Raw genomic sequence first — 19,405 nt, 5'->3', positions numbered from 1 at the left:
GGTGTTGGTTTGGACATAAGGTCAGTGTGTGTGTGTTTTTATGTCCTGAGTGGGGGAGGTGAAGAATGCACACAAATATCGCAAATTTTCAAACCCCCATTGTGACAATTTTTTTAAACGGGAATGATGAAAGCTTTGTGTTACCCAATCCTTTTATAGGGATTAGCTGGAAAACATAAAATTTTGTTCCTGTGTACCCACATTGTACACATGGCCATATGGTTTTACAAAGTTCCTGTAAAAAAAAACTAAAACAAAGATGTCTCAACCAGCTCACACCACACACCACATGTGTGTTTTATTTTAATTTAAGCCAGATCTTATACTGTGAGTAGGAGAAGTAAATAACTAAACATCAAGGGTTTCGAGGGTGAGTAGTGTGCAATTCATACATAAGTCGCTTATTGGGGACACTATCTTATGGGTCATCCTGAGTTGAGAAAAATAAATTAGAGTAAAACTAACATTAAAGACCTAATGTTATACAATGTGCTTGTTCCCATGAAACAAACTTGAGTTATTTTATTAAAGGAATGTAAATTGCTCTGGGCATTCCCCTGTATGCTGTTTGTATAAGCCTTGTATGTAGCTTTTGTGTAGCTTTTCATAAAGCCTTCGTGATGCCTCTAATTCACTTAAGTAAAAGAGTGGAACAGACATAACACCTACATTCAAAGTAGCTGCAAAATTACCAGCTGAGCAATTTTAGAACATGACAATATTTACAATAGTTGCCTTGTCACTATGGCTCTTTCCCCCATATACTGCATCTGAGGTGAAAAATACCAATGGAAAATGTCAATACAATCCACAAGACTTTCCACTTTTGTGTGTTCTATTTCCGTCCATGTGAGGGGCTGATAACTTTGTGCAACCTGTAACAAAGTGGTGCTGGCAGCCGTGACTTATCTTAAAGAGGACAGTTGGTTAAACGTTATTGCCCAAAAGAAATGTACTGGAGAGAGACAGACTTTACTGTGTATATCTGCTGATTATTTTGGTATTTTATTTGTGAAGCTCTTTGTAATGTTTTGTTTATATTATAATTATGACTATTACAATTATTACCAAAGTTTTACTACAAACCTGTAACAATGTAAACATAAGTGTAGTAAGCATATTGCATTATGTTTATGTTTTATATTTGGAAGAACGTAACCTCTTAATACTTAATACTAAAAGTCTCTGTAATATGACTTCTTTTTTTTACTCGTGCCTAGAGGTCAGAGGGTGTTCATCAAGCTTTACTCCATAATGATGATGCTGTGATCATTTTAAATAGGGGGAAGAGTCAGTCACAAACAGATCTAAAATGTTTGAAATGTGTTCAGCTCGTTGTATATTTTACTGGTAAATATTTATTAGTCTGACAACTGAGGAGTTCAAGTCACTTTAGGTGAATTTCGTGTCCTGCAGCCTGCTGCTTGTTAGAGCATGTATGTGACTCACGAGTCTCTTTTTATCATTGCAGATTTGTATCCTAGATTGTGCTCTTCGGGTGAAGCCAGGGACAACAGGTACGCTCTGGCTCTAGATCATACAGCTGATATGCTGACTGTTGTGGCTTCAGTAGTTTTTGATCCTGTCTACATATTAGTAAGAGAAATCTTTACAGTCTTCAGGATATACTTTACACCAGTGGTTCTCAGACTTTATTACATGTACCACATGTGGTTCTTGGGCTTCCATTATTCATTATGCAAATGTGTTTCAATTATGCTTTAGTAAAAAGGAAAGTAAGGCCTTGTCTTTTCTGGACACTTGAAGACACTTTACATTGCATCATTCAGTCACTCCACACTGAGGGGTAAGCTATAGTAGCCACAGCTGCCCTGGTCAGCCTTATAATCAATGTTTTATTTAACAGTGTGTGGAAATACTGTATATTTATACTGTATTAATAACAGGGTCAAATAGATCTAAAATTTCCTTTTAATTTGACTCATTTTAACATGAAGAAACACTGCTAGTCTACACCAAGAACTAACAAAGCAACCCAAGCATGAGTCATGGGTTTTACTTTGTGATTCACACACATTCTCTACAAACTGTCCAGCACGCTACTGCTTGCTTCTGAAAATATTTCTGAAATAACTTATGTTACCACACACACGGTGGCGCAGCAGCTAGCGCTCATGCCTCACAGCTAGAAGGTCCCGGGTTCGATTCCCACCAGGACAGGGCCTATCTGTGTGGAGTTTGCATGTTCTCCCCGTGTCTGCGTAGGTTTCCTCCGGGTACTCCGGTTTCCCCTACCACTAAAAACATGTACCCCTCTGGGGCCAGGTCTCCCCTGAAAAAGAGATTCTTAATCTCAGTGGGACTATCCTGGTTAAATAAAGGTCAATAATAATTAAAAATTGTTTTTTGTAAAACTACAAAACTAAACTAACTTGCAGGCACTGTGAAAAAGGCAAAAATATCATAGGCGCTCTGTCTTTCACAGTTACTGCAAGTAAACCCATTTTTTGTAGTTTTAGCATTTATATCTCTGATGCACGTCCCGGACCTGACAGAACAACTTTTTCATCACACTGTCTGACACTGTGAAGCCCTTCCCCTATCTTCTGCCAATTCAAGAATTCATTTCTATTTTAATTTGGTCACTTCATATGAATCCTGTTCAGTTACTAGTCAGTTTATACTTTTATTACCTCAAGCATGACCACATCTTAGAGGCCTCCAAATGTGTGGGGCCCTTGACATCTGACTAATGTTACACAGACACTCATTCCTACATACCCACACCTCTCCCAGGATTTGAAGAATTCCAATACAAACAGGAAGCCCTACTATTGACAAGATGCTGAAAACCTTCAGCCTTAGCTTCTTCCCAACAGAATCCCTCGGTAGTTGTGGAACCTGTGAGCTACTAATTTAGAAGGGTAAGCACAGAGGCTAGTAGCTTTGACTCTTCCTCACATATGACTGCAGCAGATTCATAAATGCTTATAATGTTAACATTAACTTAGGCTGTAACTAACAATTATTTTACTAAATGATTAATCTGCCGATCATATTTTGATGAACAAATCTGTAAATCGATGCCAGTTTTTTTACACCATTTTAACTATATGTACTATATTTTCATCAACACTAAGTTCACATATTTGCTTTGTCATTTTGATATGTAATTCCTGCTCTGTCTGGTGGGTCGGGAAACATTTTCACAGTTACAGTTTTTAATTATCAGTCTTGTACTTTGTAACAACCTGTAGGGTTAGAGTTAAGGTCTTATGTTTTGTTATTACATTTTGGACCTACAAACTACAAATACACACTGTGTATGTAGCCCATAGAACAAGTTATATTGTGACATAGCACATTACATTGTACCAAATGTGGCAGGTATAATGTATCAAGAGTAGTGTAAAATAAAGTGTTACCCTTTTTTTGGGTAACATTTTATTTTACACTACCTTGATACATTGTACCTAACGTACCAATGTACCAATGTAATGTGCTCTGAAACAATATAACTTGTATCTATGGGCTGCATACACAATGGAATAATGTGTAGTACTTTGGAGGTAAATAATGTAATAGGACATAAGACCCTTAGGGTTAGGGCTTAAGGTTTAAGGTTATGTCTTGTTACATTATGTACCTACAAACTACAAATCTACACAAAGCTTCACCGGTTAATCACTGTTCTAGATAATTATTCCAGTTATGGGCTATGTAAATGGGATTTGTTGTGATTAGTCCTAATATGATAGCCCTAAGATAAATATTATTCTTGCATGGAAACTAATAAGAGTTCACCTCAGCACGACTGGTTTTACAGAAAAGAGCAAAGCTTAACCATGAAATCATGAGGGTGAAATTAAATTAGTGCTAGATGAAACAAAAAACACGGAACTAAAGGAACAACTTACGTATTGTAAAAATCTGTAGTAATAATAATAATAATAATAATAATAATAATAATAATAATAATAATAATAATAAAAATAAAAATAAAATATTATTATAAAATGCAAACCATTGTTCACAGAGTAACTATTACGTGAGGACGGGTAAAAACAACAATATGAAAAGCCTTTATTTGTTCTTTAAACCATCTTGTGTCCTCAACTTTGTGCTTTGCACTCATTGCACTGACTGCACTATACTGAGAAGCCTCAGGAGATCCTTAAATAGAGTTGCAGTGACATCTTGTGGTTAATGGCGGTACATACTTGCAACGCTTGATCACATGTTTACATTAGACTATAGAAAAATGTGTAGGCTATTATATGTTTTTTCCCAGCAATAATTTATATATGTAAAAAAGCAAATAATGGCAAATATCATTGTTTATTTTATTGCAATTTATATTATTCCTGATTTAGATCTGCTATTCACCCGAAGTGCCCAAAGTAGAGCTTGCGAGACAAACTGGGCCCAAGAACAGGTTTGATTTGGCCCCTAGATTTGTAAATCAGTTCCTGTATCACTTTTCAGGCGTCCCTTTTATGCAAAGCATTATTGCAGTGGCAGTTATCAGATTTGTTTTAGAGTGCCCGGCTCTCTAATATTATCACACAACAGGAACATTTTGGGCTCTGGTAATAATAGCAAGTACACTTTTCACACCTGGGACTTGCCTTTATCAGAGACATGCAAGTCTTCATTTAGTCCGAAGTCACTAGTTTGAGTGATTTACATTTGATAAAATGGACCAAGACTTGTGACTCAACCTTTTTTGAATATCATTAACTAGTCTGGACTTAAATTAAAGCCTGTGACCAGAAAAGACTAGATGCTACTCCCTTAAAAAAAATCCTGTAAACTACCTCCTCCTTGCACATGACTGTAATAAGGATCATGGACATGCTACCTGCACTATCCATTCAAAATGTAAACACAGACTTTGCAAGATTGTGACTTGCAAAACAAGGACTTGTTTCCACCCCATCATGAACCTACAAATGCAGAGGCTTACTGAGTAATTGTTGCCAGTGTGAATTTTGATAACATATTTTGATTTACTTTTAGTCTTCTGACGAAAATGTAATTTAATTTGTTGTTCTCTTAAATTTTTAGTCTAGTTTTAGTCGACTAAAATTGCGTGTACAGTCGACTAAATTTAAGACGAATTTTGTCAACTTTGCATAAATAAAACGTATTATAATCAAGGTCCTCTGCTTCATGGAGCTTCTCTCACATGAATCTGAGGGTCTTTCAAACTGTCAGTGAAGTTTGGATGATTTTAGTCTCTTCTTTTCATTATTATTTACTTGCTGTTTTTTGCCGCCAAAGTCAAGTTGGGTCTGATAAACACTGAGTTGAAAATACACATTATAAACAGAACAGGTTGGTACAAGTAAAACGCATAACCACTGTCTCTGCACCATCATAAAAAAAGAGGCAATGAGCTAAATTTGCTGGATTAAATAAAAAATGATTAGAAACATGATAACCACGCCCACAGCGGCAGGTCGCCCTCCTATTGGTTGGTCAGAATGACGAGCTGTTGAGTCTTAAAGGAACAGCTCCCTGGATTCACGGCCTACTTATCTGTCATCCATACAGAAGAAAACGAGGGATAAAGAGGAGGGGCGCGTGGATGTTTATTTTCTCTCTCGAATTATGTTGCGAACCGTGAACACATTTTCTAGAAGTGGGACACGGTGTTAAAGCGGCACGGACCTGGGAAAAAGGGGGGATGATCCGACGCTGCGAAGGGAAGACGGCAAAAAGTAAATACAGCCAGCGACAGCCATACGTACAGTACAGCCTGTGCGTAAACACGGAATTCGCCTGCGTTAAATCCGCGAAACCTGTGAGCAATTAACGAGATCATACAGTGTTGTTGAAGCTCGATGTGTTTTTGTTTCCCGTAGTTTGTAGGAGGTTTGTCCAAACGGCAGTCTGCGTTGTACGTTATCAGTTGATCAAATCTCTGTGCATATGCCGGTGACCTATATCCCATGCATGATTGCCGAGAGCACACTGTAACCTCAGCTGTGGACCAGACAACATGGGGATCAACGGGCTCGACAGTCAAGGCCAGCCGGCTGCGGTTCTTCAGGGGGAGGATAAAGATGCCACGCAGGGTTTCGACAGAACACAGCAAGTAGCGGGCGGCGAAGGGAAAATCGCCCACGAGGATGGCTCTGTGCAGCTGATCGAGGCTGAAAAAACCCCCGTCTCCTCTCAGCCTTCAGAGTCAGCTCTCCAGGTGGACGGCCACGGACCCGGAACTGGCTTTGTCCCACCTGAAGGAGGGTACGGCTGGCTGGTTGTCTTCGCTGCAACATGGTGCAACGGCTCCATTTTCGGGATTCAGAATTCCTTTGGCATCCTGCATCTGATGTTGGTGAAGGAGCATGCAGATCCGGAGGACAAGACGTCCCAGTTCAAAGTGGGTGAGTATCCTCAGATAAGTAACGCAGCTATAACAACATCAGCAGACAGGGCACTAGCAAACAATACCTATAAAAAAAGAAAGAAAAAGGAAAAAAAGAAGAAATTTCCCCATGAAGTCGGATATATTTCGGAGATAGATGCGTCATTCCATGTGCAAGTTCAAGAAAGTCACTGCACGTGTGCCAAACATAGAAAGATATTACACACATGTGGTGCATGCGTGTGTCACCGCTGATGCCTCTCGAAATGCTGTATTCCTGCAATTTGTATAGAAACAATATGTAGTACAGAATTGACATGGTTTCTAATGAATAATTACACAAGGATTACACAGATCAGACTATTCGTTTGTGTTCTTTGTGGCTCAATAAGGATTTGATTGTGAAAGTTTCCATGTTGAATGTTACAGGTTGTATGCATAGCTCCATTATAGATCATTTGAAAGCAGGCAACACGTGACAAGGGTTATCCTAAACTTGGGACAAGAAGCTTGATACCGAGCACAGACATCCATATTACACTTCGGACTGTATAGGGCCATAGTTCGAATAAATCCTCTGTTAGCCCTCCTGTATCTGGGCCAACTATGACTAAAGGTCGGTTTGCTTCTCACAAGACTTACTATAGTTGGGTAGCCTATTGTTTTGCGTACTTTACTTATTGTAATCTAAACACTCCATCTCCCAATAGACATGATTCAGTATTACTGTGTAACTGTGTACTGTGCAGCTGTGCTCGCTTAAAATTTAGCTTTGTACTTTAAACCTTGATCATCTTTACCCCCCTTCTACATTACTGTTTATCATTGATGGTTACTGGGATTAATAAGTATTGCATTTAGAGGCACAAGGCAACTTGATGTGCCTCACAGCAACTCCAAAACACTCAAACACAATAAAAACACAATTAAACAAATCAACTGATGCAGCTCATAAAAATATATAAAAATATGTACATGCAATTGGTGTGTATTAAAATGAGTTAAGATACAGTTAATTGTCATTGGCAGCTGTAAATAGGCATGTTTTCAGCGTGGACTTAAACATAGTCAGAGTTGAGGCCTGTCTCACGTCCTCACTGAGGCAGTTCCAGACCTTTGCTGCATGAAGCTGAAACGCAGCCTCACCGTGTTTAGTCATGACTCTGGGAACCACCTTGGAGACCCCTCCCTGAGGAAAGTGGTTCATATTCATATAGTAGCTGTGCCTATGACAAATGAATGTACTTTATCTGCACTATTTTAATTACATTTCTTTATTATTAGAATGGTTTTCATTATAGGAGCTATACCTGATTATACTTCTAGAAATGGAATGACATTTATTTTGTCCTCCTTTAGTATATTGTAAACTCAAGCGTGTGTGGAGAACCATGTGTATCAAATTATAAAACATTTAAATCAATTTTATGAACTTTCAGGTTATTTTTCTAGCATTTTTGTGAAAGTTGCCTTGAAAAGTGACCCTGCAAAGTGTGAAATGTGCCTATAAACATGTCCCTGTTAAGAATTTGGATGTTACAAATATATTAGGAAAGTTACGAATGAGTTTGGACCATTTTAATTTAGTGGCTTCCTCTTTCATTGTTTGCAATCAAAAAATCAGGTATAGGGCCTTTAATGTTATTCATGATAGAATTAATGCACACTCCCCCCTGTTCACCAACATAAATATTGCTTTGTTCTTGTTTTGGCTTAGTTTTAACAAATACACCAGAGAACCTAGATTCTATAAGCAAGGTTAAGTGTCTTGCTCAGGGGCACAACGGCATCACTGCTGAGAACTCTACCAACTAAGCCAGCGGTTTCCAAAGTGGGGGTAATCAGGACCCCGGAAGGTCGCAGGACACTGAGGTGGAGTTTGCCAGATTCAGACAATATATCTTTTAAATTGTAGCATTGTATTTAATTTATTTTTGATTGAAAATAGTGTATATTTTTGTGAAATAATAATAATCAGAATTGCGCCTGAAATGATCAGCAGAGCCTTTTAGAATATTCAGAGGGCTTTGTTGTTTGTGAACCCTCAAAATAGGTACATGCAATTACCTTTTTTTATTTTACCTTTCACAGTCTTATGTACAGTCAGGAGGAGGACATGACAGTTTTAGTATAGACACAGGGTTATTAAAAAGCATTACATTTGACTTGCCTCTGCCTGTATAAAGTGACCCAAAATTAACATTGATTTATAATGTTCATGTTGGGTAAAAGCTAATTAGAAATACAACAATTGTTACGGTAAAAGTGATCAAATCAACATTTTACACACTAGAGGACATTTCATGGCATTTCATGGTTTCAAAGTACAATAACACATCCTTGTTCCTTGTTAAAAATAGGCTGTACAAAACCAAATTACTTTTCATTCCCATTGTTTACTAGAAAGGTGCAACAAAAGCACACATCAAAGTATTGCATTGTTTTATACTTCCAGTGTAATAAACAAGACACTTGAATGAGAAAGCTGCTGTTTGACACCAGTTTGACAACAAGTCGCAACCCTGTTCCATCTCCTTATGGCCTTTACTTACTCAACGTGCTTGTACCTCCGCTATTCGGAAAAATAACCTTGACCATTGTTGTACTGCCCTAGACAATCTTACAATAACATCCCTTATTGTTTATTTCCAGAAGTGTTCCCAGTCTGTGCCTGTTAATTGCCCCAGAGTGTCCTGAGGGGCATTTTTGTTTTTGTTTGACGTCAGTCGTGTGATTTTGCAGTGCCGCTCTGCATTAATGGCCTGTGTACGAATTTAATAATGCAGTAATAACCTTAAGTAAAGGATGTTTGATGTTTTTTTTTTTTCAATAACGTCCATGTAATATCACACAGTCCACTCCAAAGACTGTATTGTTTAAATTTGAGGTGTGTGACAATGTACAGGCCAAAAGTCTTTCTATTTGAAAGACTGCAGAACAAAATGCAGATCCTTAACCTGATTTCTGGTAATAATATGTGTTATTAGTGAGCCTATTATATCCACATAAAACAAAATGGGCATTAAGTTTAATGTTTTCTGCCTGCCACCTGAAATTCTGACATCAAATTCTATAACAATTGTGAGCACAACCTAAACTACAGTCCCATCTATAGGGACTGTGTTTCATTGCTGTTATATAGCATAAGCCTGTTTCCAAGGCCACTCAACAGTATTTACTAATCTTTTCTTTTGTGCCTTCAACCTCATTGTGTTCTTTTCACTCTGTTTCAAAGTGTTCACTTTTAATCATCTATAATGAGTACACTCCGGCTCTTGGCCAGCATTAGGAATCTGGATGAAGCAATTGAGTGGGTAATTTGGTTGGGAAGGAGACACTTGTTGTTGTTGTATGATTGTATAATTTGCTGTAAATCTTTTTTCATTGCCATTGTGTGTGAAAGTAAATATATCAGAGACAGACAATTGTAAAATAGGAGGTAAAAATGTAGTGTCAAAAAATTCTGTAACATTTAAAGTATGCTCAGTGCATTTACAGTACAATGCATGTACTCTTGCTAACGCAGTGTCTAGGTGTGTCATTTGAAGAACAAAAGAAGAGTGAACATAATCATCATCAACGTTAATTCTATATACTAGAATTTGAACCATAAGACTCCTGAGTTTACAAAACTAAGGTGCTACGGCTAAGGTGCTTATTACAAACCACGGTCAAATTCGTCTGGCTTATTAGGAAAAGTGGGTTAATCTGATCAGACATGGGTTTGGCATACACCTCCTTCACTCACAGCTGGGTACCTAGGCGAGAACAGTGTGTTTCCATGTGAATAGGAGTTCAGTGTTTTTTTAGGAAGTTGCTAAATGTCGGGAAGCATCTGTTTTGTCCATAAACTATATACGAGATTTCCCCTTTTTGTTTAATTTGAATAAACTATAGGGTCCTGGAGGCTACACCGTTCAATCTATACAAAGACTTTAAAGAAAAGCACAGTGTGTTCTGTACTCATCGATGCACAGGTCATTATGCATGGTACAAATTGTTCAAAAGAGCCATAACAAAGAATCTTTTGTAGACGTGTATGTATGTGTGGTATGCTTTGGACATGGCTGTGTGCACGTAGTAGGTACATGAGCCCATCTGCTTTTTTGTCAGTGTCTCTTGTGTCAGTGCATCTGAACATTGGATTAGAGGGACCTACAGTCTAGAATCCCTGCCAAACATTAAAGATACCTTTGCCCCTGGGATGCAGGCCACTTGTTTGTTCCCACTTTATACAACACTAAGTTTCTAAATGTGGTTTTGCTTTAACACAGGGTAAAGACCACATATCTTGCCAAAAATTAAATAGAAATATATATATATATATATATATATATATATATATATATATATATATATATATATATATATATATATATACATTTATATTTATATTTATATAATATATATATATATATATATATATATATTATATATATATTATATATATACAAGCAAAACAAAAGAACCGTAGCAAATTTGCCCTTTATCAACTGACCAAACATATATACCTAGTGATCTTGTGTCTGGTTTTCTGCAGCTTGGGTTGGAGCCTTGGCCATGGGAATGATCTTTCTGTGTTCACCAGTGGTCAGCATGTTCACAGACTCCTTTGGCTGCAGGAAAACAGCAGTTGGTGGTGCATTGCTGGCTTTTATAGGACTACTAAGTACATCATTTGCAAAGTAAGTTGTTCTACATTTGAACTAATACCCTGTAATTTAATATTTCACAGACTATGTTGGTCCTGTTTATAATTCTCAAATCCTCTGTTTTGCAGCTCACTTATCCTTCGTTATTTTACCTATGGTATACTCTTTGGATGCGGTTCCTCCTTTGCTTTCCAGCCATCCCTAGTCATCCTGGGGCACTACTTCCGCCAGCGATTGGGCCTGGTCAATGGGGTAGTTACTGCTGGTGCCAGCCTTTTCTCCATGGGGCTCCCAGTGTTATTGGACAAAGTGGCGACTCCTCTGGGCCTGAGCAAGACATTTCAGATTCTTAGCATTTTTATGCTCGTGCAGGCTTTGCTTGCTCTGACATTCAAACCTTTGCTACCTGCTGGAGGGAGTATGGGCCCCCCCGGCATGTGTCCAGAGCAAATGCAAGCAGGAGCCAGTGCCCAAGATGTGAGCAGGTGGAGCAAAACTCTCAGCCGGATCAGAAAGTACTTCAACCTGCGGGTCTTTCACATCATCACATACAGAGTCTGGGCATTTGGAGTGGCCACTGCTGTTCTGGGCTACTTTGTACCATACATCCATTTGGTAAGTTCTTTCAGGATCGCCATTTTCACTTTAGTTCTGCTTATTTCTTTGCTCAAATTCCCAGCATTTAAATGATTGTGCTTGTGCAGTGTTGGGGGCAACGGTCCAAAAATATATGACTTTTTTCAGTTACTAAGGACTATAAAATATTACTTACTTACACAAAATACTGGAATATATTAGTCATTGCAATTCAAGTAACTTGAGTTACAAGTGCATTTAAATGTATGAACGAAAAAATGCCAAACTTTCCCCAAATAAAATGCAGAATGCCAAATCAAGTTGGACACTGGTGTGTAAGATCCGCAGTTGCGTGTAGTTAATGTTATGAAAACAAAACATGTTCATAGCGTTATGGGAAATGGGGAAAGCAAAGGAAAAGGAAAAGGAAACATTTGACTGCACTTTTGCTCAGTGGCATTATTTCTATTTCAGTTTATATTTTGCCAAAAGTAACTCTAAATAGTGTAACTCAGCTACATTTTTGAAACAGTAACATGTAACTGTAACTACTAATATAGAATATATTACAACTTTAAAGTGACTTGCCCAACACTGTTGTTGTGCCCATATGTAAACTGTGTGTTATAATGCATATGCTTTCTTAGACTAAAATAATCGTAATGTATTTGCATTATGAGGAGGGGGTGGGGGGTTCCTTTATGTCATGGATGGGCTTTTGGTATTTGGTAAGCTGAAACATGCAAGACAGCAGGGTTCAGAAGCAAAAAAGGACTTTTTCGCCTGCATAGGGCTACCACTACACTGTAATTGTTGATACTGCACACACTCCCCTGCACATACCCCAATGTATGTCGAGGGAGTTACCAGAGTGATATGAAATAGTAGGGGTTGACGTTTATCGATAATCAGAGGAATTGGATAAACTGAAATGCTTATACAGTGGGGTGCGAAGGTTTAGGCACCCCGGATCAAAATTAATAATAATGTTTATTATGAAGCTAGAGAAAGAGGAAATTATCTCCAAAAGTCGTGAGGCTGTAGATGAGACATTCTCATAGCACCCCTCAAATAAAATAAATCAAGTTTTATTTCCATCATTTGCATTTTCAGAAGAATATTAATGTTAAAATGGCCAGAGCAAAAATTTTGGGCCCTACAGAATAGCCCAAAATATGGCAAGTATCACCACTTTAAATGTTTTTTTTCTTGGAGCCAAGAGTCTTTCAATTCTCGTTTTTGCAGGATTTGCTTTGTAACTTCAGCTTTTTCACAGATGGTGTTGCTTTTTCCTTCCGAATTTGTTGGAAATTAATTAAATCCATTCTTCGTTTTATTCATATTGTTCCCTGTGCCAATGGCTGCAATACAACCCCAAAGGATGATGGATCCTCCCCCAGGCTTAAAAGCTGGACAGGTGTTATTTTCATGAAATTCTGTGCCGGTCCTTCTCCAAACTGACTTTTGCTCATTCATTGGGCAAAATGTTCTACAGTGGGATGCAAAAGTTTAGGCATAACATTTAGAAAAGCCGTGTGCATTTTGGAGACAAAAAATCAGAGGTTAAAGTAGAACCCTTTTGGCCGAAATGAGCAAAGTCCAAAGAGTCCATTTGGAGAAGGGGCACAGAATTTCATAAAAAGCATTTCACGGGTAGAGTGAAGAGTGGCTTAGCTTAGAGTAAACAAAGAATGGTTTACATCAAGAGGTGCAGTCTGAAGGATTTGCTTTGGCTTTCACAGTCTCCTGACCCAAACATCATAGAAGATCTGTGGATAAACCTCTAAGAGCAGTGCGTGACATTCAGCCCAGTGGCCTATTAGTCCTAGAAAACTTTAGTAAGGAAGAAAGGGTTAAAATCCCACAAACTACAATTGAGAGACTCTTGGCTGCATAATGGGGGCTACGGAGCATTCATTCTCCAGGGCCCAAACATTTGCTCTGGCCTTTTTTAAATTATTACAAGTATACCATGGGAATGTCTCATCTGCATCCTCATGCCTTTTGGAGATCATTTCGTCTTCCCCCTGCTTCCTTATTCCCATTATTAGGAGTTTTGATCCGGGGTGCCTAAACACTGTGTATATATAACTGCATTTTATCTCCCCATTGGGTAGTTTTCAATTTAGTATAATGTATATGCTAAGCTAAACCAAACTTTTAACATTTATGATTCAAATAAAAGTACGTCCACTGGGCGCTCAAAGTGGTTTATGTCAAGGAACACCCATTCACACACACACATTCATACACCAGTTTTTGCACATTCATTCACTTTCACAACATGATTAAGATCCACCATGTTGTGAAAGTGTTAAGTTGATATTCATCCAGATGTCGGATGTTCCCACTCAGGCCTCCCTCCGTCAGGGCTGTTGTTTCAGGCCAAGGCCCAGATGTAAACACTGCTCCGGCTTTTGTATCACTCACCTCAGGATGTCTCTCCTGTATGGCCTTTCAATGTCCCTAAACATGCCAATCCTATGGACAGTGAAGAATGTAAATCTCTTCAAAGCAGAGCAAATACATCACATGGACCACCATGTCCTGAAAAGACTTGTCACGGGCGTGTTGTTTGTTGGTCTGATCTGGTCAGTGGTGGGGAGTGTCTGACTTATGCTTTAGACATTTCTCAAGTACTTTTTTTAGGTGTCCTATTTTTTTTTTTTATATTACTCCATCATTTATTATTCTGAAAGGTTTATTGAACAGTAACGATTGTCTTGGTGTTTTAGATGAACTTTGTCAAGGAGCAGTTTAAAGGCACTGATAAGGAATGGGTTCTTCTGGTGTGCATTGGAGCCTCATCCGGAGTGGGACGCCTAACATTTGGGAAGATAGGAGACCTTATTCCTGGTCTAAAGAAGATATACATGCAGGTAAGGAATCTCAAGCACATTACACGTCTGCTGTAGAACATAGTGTTTGGCTTATGAAACCGAGACCTAGATTCTATCAAAAAGCTTTTATGTTGTTGTGGCAAATTATTATTTTTCATCTCAAATTAGGGTTGTTTGTCTCCTATGTTATTTCAAAAAAAAAAAAAAAAAAAGGCAGAAGAAAAAACATTTGAATGTTGTGTGGATGTTTTACAGCAGATTAAATGATAAGATGCTATTTACCTGGCTCTGGTGAAATGACTCCAGCGAGTGCATTAGCCGTCTTTTGCAGAGGCAGAGCAGCACATCCACTGTGTCCTCTCCACTCTCTTCACACAAAGTCTGAGCAAACGTCAGTAGGCTATATTGACGTCTTTCAGCTAACACTATTGACTAATAATCTACTGCCTTGTGTGACGTGTGATACACACTGTTTCGATAAGTAGACTGTCACTCTCTCTACAGAGCACACAGTCAGATGTGCGTGTCAGGTCCTGCACTGTCACTGTTCTGTTGTAGCAGCAAAAGACAGGCTCATTTTCACTTTGTTGAGAATGCTAAATGTGCGGTCCTGTCCACCAGGGCCACAGACTAGTGGGCTTAGCCCCCCATGCCTTCCACGCCACACATGCTGTATAGCTATTTTTATATATATTATGAAATAAAACATTTTGGAACAAAAATAAAGTCCTACGGCATTAATTAACAAGTCTCACTTTATCTAAAGGAACTGGGTGTTTAAGAAACAGTCCTTCGATTTTGCATTCAAAGATGTTTTTTTCTGGTTGTAGGTGGTGTCATTTATAGCCTTGGGCCTGATGTCCATACTGATTCCCCAGTGTTTCGTATTTGAAGCACTCATTGTGGTGTGCGTGTTCTTGGGCTTGTGCGATGGATGTTTTCTCACCATGATGGCTCCTATAGCATTTGAGTTGGTCGGACCTATGCAGGCTTCACAGGCTATAGGCTACATCCTTGGACTTATGGCTCTTCCCATGACTGCAGGCCCACCTATAGCTGGTGAGTAGTGTGGTGTTTTTTTCATCTTTTCACATAGATGAGCTGTAGAATTTTGTGATTATAGAAACTAAATAATTAGATAAAAATGGACTGCTGGACTACTATTGTTGAACACAACATTTTTAGTTATATATCTGGGCTAATTACAACATAGCAGCCAAAGGTCTGTCTCGTTTTTTAGTGTACGCCTATATAAGGCTACTGCATGTGTAATTCCTAATGAATGAATCTTATGTACAGCGCACTGTGTTTTGTATCCTGATTGACTTTATGATCAGTTAAATCTATTTTGCACACATACAAAAATGAACTTGAAATGAACGGTACTAGCGTGCTCTCTCTCCCTTCTGCACACAGTGCTGCAGGAGGACAGTGAATTTGCACAGAGACACACATGCGGTGGAAAATAGGAGACATTGAGTTCCACAAGCAGCAAAATGCTCCTTATTTTATGATAATCCGCAGCATACTTATGTCAAAAACCTGCTGTACAGATGATAGAATGAGTCGTGGCTGAAAGCATTGAATGTGTGTACGTACACAACAATGTGTGGCGTCGACCGCCCAAACCCGACCCGCGATCAAAGGAGAATTTTATGACCCGACACAATCCGCGGACAGCCTGTGGGGACCGTGGGGGAACCCGCAATCCGCCTGTCGGGTGCGCTAATGCCCCCAGCCATGTGTGAAATCTTGCGCATTTTACGAGAACTACAGTTTGACACACAGGATGAGGATACATTACGCACGGTTCTGATTTGGTTTCTGAGAAGTGCCAGCCGTGCAATATACATTCTGTATCACTTCCAGCTCTGTCCCTCAAAAAAGAAAGACACCTGTCATGTAGACTGGGACAAGACTGGTTTGACAGGTTATGGGGAAGAATGGATAGGAGTCGAATCTTACACTTCACATGTAAAAGTAGTGGCTGTGAGACAGAAGTGAAGCATCATGCTGTGGGGTTTTTTGCTATGGGAAGGACTGGTGCACTTCACAAAATAGATGACATCATGAAGAAAGAACACTATGTGGAAATATCGGCGCAACATCTCAAGACATCAGCCAGGAAGTTAAAGCTTGGGCGCAGATGAGTCTTCCCAATGGACAATTCCCAAAGCATATGGCAGTATATGCCAATACTGGTATATGTTTTGAAGTGGTGAATGTTTTGACCACTTCAAAACATTGACTTTGGCTTAAGGATAACAAAGTCTGTGTTTTCAAGTGGTCATCACAAAGTAAGGATCTCAATCCAGTTGAAAATGTACAGGCAGAGCTGAAAAGGCATGTGCACGCAAGGTGCTACAAATGTGGCTCATTTACACCAGTTCTGTTTGGAGGAATGGACCAAAATTCCTGCCAACTATTGTGAGAAGCTCTCATTCTTCTGGAATTTGACAAATAGAAATATGTTTTAAATTTCTAATTGACATAAAAAAAAAAGTTAGTTCTGGTTTCATGTCAGACAAGAGAAAAAAATGCAAGTGTGTCTTTTTATAAAGTGTATGTAAACATCTGGTTCCCGCTGTATTTACTTTTCTCTTTCTGACTGTTTACAAAGTTTAATAATTACTAAATGTCCCCTTTTAGGCCTCTTGCGCGATTATTTTGGAAACTACACAGTGGCCTTCTCTCTGGCTGGGGTCCCTCCCATGGTGGGCGGGATGGTACTCTTCTTTGTGCCCTTGATCCAGAGCAGACTCCAGAGAAACCAGTTGACTGAGGAGACCTCCACCACTGCTCACATGCTGCCCCCTGCCACCACCGTCGAGGCCAAGAGCTGCTCCAATGGAGACATGCTGCCTGGATACACAGACGTAGAGACACACATCTGAGTAACACTACACGGAGGAGACACAGAAAGCTTATTCTATGGAGCTATGCTAAGTATCCATAGACAGAAGCTTTTCAGTGCTTTCGTATTTACAGGGATTCAGTCACCAGCATTATTCATCATCCTAACCAGAGCCATTTATACCGCCGTAGACTTGTCAGCTGACCAACAGTTAATCCAGATATGTTTTCATTGAAGTTAGTTCCCCTCTCTTTCCGACAAGTGCAGAAAGGTTGTGCTCTTGAAAAAAATGGGCAATGAATATGGATGTGTGAGCAGGATAAGCACAAGAGTGTAAAGAAACAGTGTTTTCAGTGGGACTATTAGTTACTAATACCTCCAAGAGGATTTAAATGAAGAGATTTACCTTAAAGTCATCACTTTAAATGTCTTTGTATTTTACTTTGTAAACTTAAAACATGATAATTTTCTATACACATATTGACATGCTCTCTTAAAACACATAGTGAAGGGATGCATTTGTAACTTGTATGCAGTACCATCTCGTTTATTTACTTCTATCATATAGTTTATCTGCTGCTCTAGAATTACAGTGGGTGTGCTTCTGATCATAGAGCTCGAGTCAGTCATTTAATTAACACACAAATATTATAAGAAATGTCAGTGAAATGACTAACTGTGAGTTTGATCGTGGTTAAAGTGATAGTTCAGGCTATATACTATGTTAGCAGATGTGCATCCTTTTGATCAGCCTTAACATTTCCTTTTTGGTCAGGGTGTGAGACAAACCCGCAAACTGGTGACAGTTGTAGCTTTTCAAAATACTGATAAGATTTTTTGTGACACTTGGTGAAGAATGTAACATTTAAGCAGTCTTCTCTATGAATATACTAGCACCTTTGTTATAGAGAAAGGAAAATGTTACTGCATAACGATAGAATCAACTGAGAAGGCTCCAAATGGCCTCTCACAGATTCTTTAGGCGTTTGATTTGCTGCTTCAGTGGAAGGTTCCCACTCACTGTGATGACATCCTCACAACCTCAGAGGACAATCTGCAGTTACACTTACCTCTGTTTGTAATAATTCACATTGCTTGATTCAGACAATGGATGGGTGCGACAGCGAGCTACGAAGTGTGGGCTAGAATAAGTAATTTTTGACAGTGGCAAAGTTGAAAATGTTTTGTTCAGAAAGACTTAAAATTCGGAATTGATGCATACAGGAAAGTAAAGGTGCAGGAAGAGGCATGGCATGATGGGAATGAGTACTGTCATTCAATATTTAGGTGCTACTGCATTCTGGTAATCGTCCTTTTGGCACCTCAGCCATCTGTGACTTCAACTTCAACACAAACCTCACTACTGAGTAGTTTATTGGAGGAGACTGCTACTGAACAGGGCAATGAAAACATTCATACCTCAATAATCAAATGGTCCTCAGAAAACCAGTCAACTTCATGCTCTTCATACTTTTCCGTGGTGCGTTTTCACTGTGTGCATCAGGTCGTAGCAGCCAACAAATATAACTATATAAAAAAATAAAATCTTCAAATCTAGTACCTTAAAACTGTGAAAACTATTTTTCATTGTTCAATCACTATAATACTAGTCATGTTTTTTATATATGTTTTTATTGTAGTGATAATCTAAATCAAGATCTTTATAATACAAATATCAAATACAGAAAATAATGACATGTTGATTTATGAAACAAGACCAGAGCCGTGCAGTTTTATCCAGTTTCTTAACATTCACACATTAGTACAAGTGCCCCCCCAAAAGATGTAATCATAATAATAGTAGCATGCTGTGTGTTGTTCAGCATTCGATCAATACAATCAAAACATTTATTTTATAAATGCAGTGAGAGCGGAGAGAACTGAACATGGAATCCCACACAACTGTAATGCTACTTTAGTAATGAATTAGGATTGCCTCAATGGGCTTATCCTCTGACAGCTATATCGGATCCAAGAACTTTGTGTTGTATAGAGGTCTTTTCATTTGTTTGTTAACATACAAAACAAATAACAGTCATAACAGTCACTTTCAAGGTTTACCTGAAATGAGGCTATAAACAGTAACATCAGCTGAAAACAACACTGCCTTATTCAAAAGTATTGACAGGTTAGTTACCTCTGCCTGATC

The 19,405-nt window shown here is 38.7% G+C and overlaps 1 protein-coding gene across 1 annotated transcript; it reads left to right on the top strand.

Moving 5' to 3' along the window:
* The first annotated feature begins 5,436 nt into the window (after positions 1-5,436).
* Positions 5,437-18,801, top strand: slc16a2 (solute carrier family 16 member 2). The gene is made up of 6 exons (XM_079557470.1): positions 5,437-6,353; positions 10,875-11,019; positions 11,115-11,601; positions 14,298-14,441; positions 15,233-15,461; positions 17,052-18,801. The coding sequence occupies exons 1-6, from the start codon at positions 5,966-5,968 to the stop codon at positions 17,294-17,296; spliced, it is 1,638 nt and encodes a 545-aa protein (XP_079413596.1). The 5' UTR covers positions 5,437-5,965; the 3' UTR covers positions 17,297-18,801.
* The last annotated feature ends 604 nt before the right edge of the window (positions 18,802-19,405 follow it).

Source organism: Gobius niger (assembly GCF_951799975.1).
Source record: "Gobius niger genome assembly, chromosome: 5".
NCBI lineage: Eukaryota > Metazoa > Chordata > Actinopteri > Gobiiformes > Gobiidae > Gobius > Gobius niger.
The sequence above is the reverse complement of the archived record's forward strand: the minus strand, read 5'-3'. Positions and strand labels throughout refer to the sequence as shown.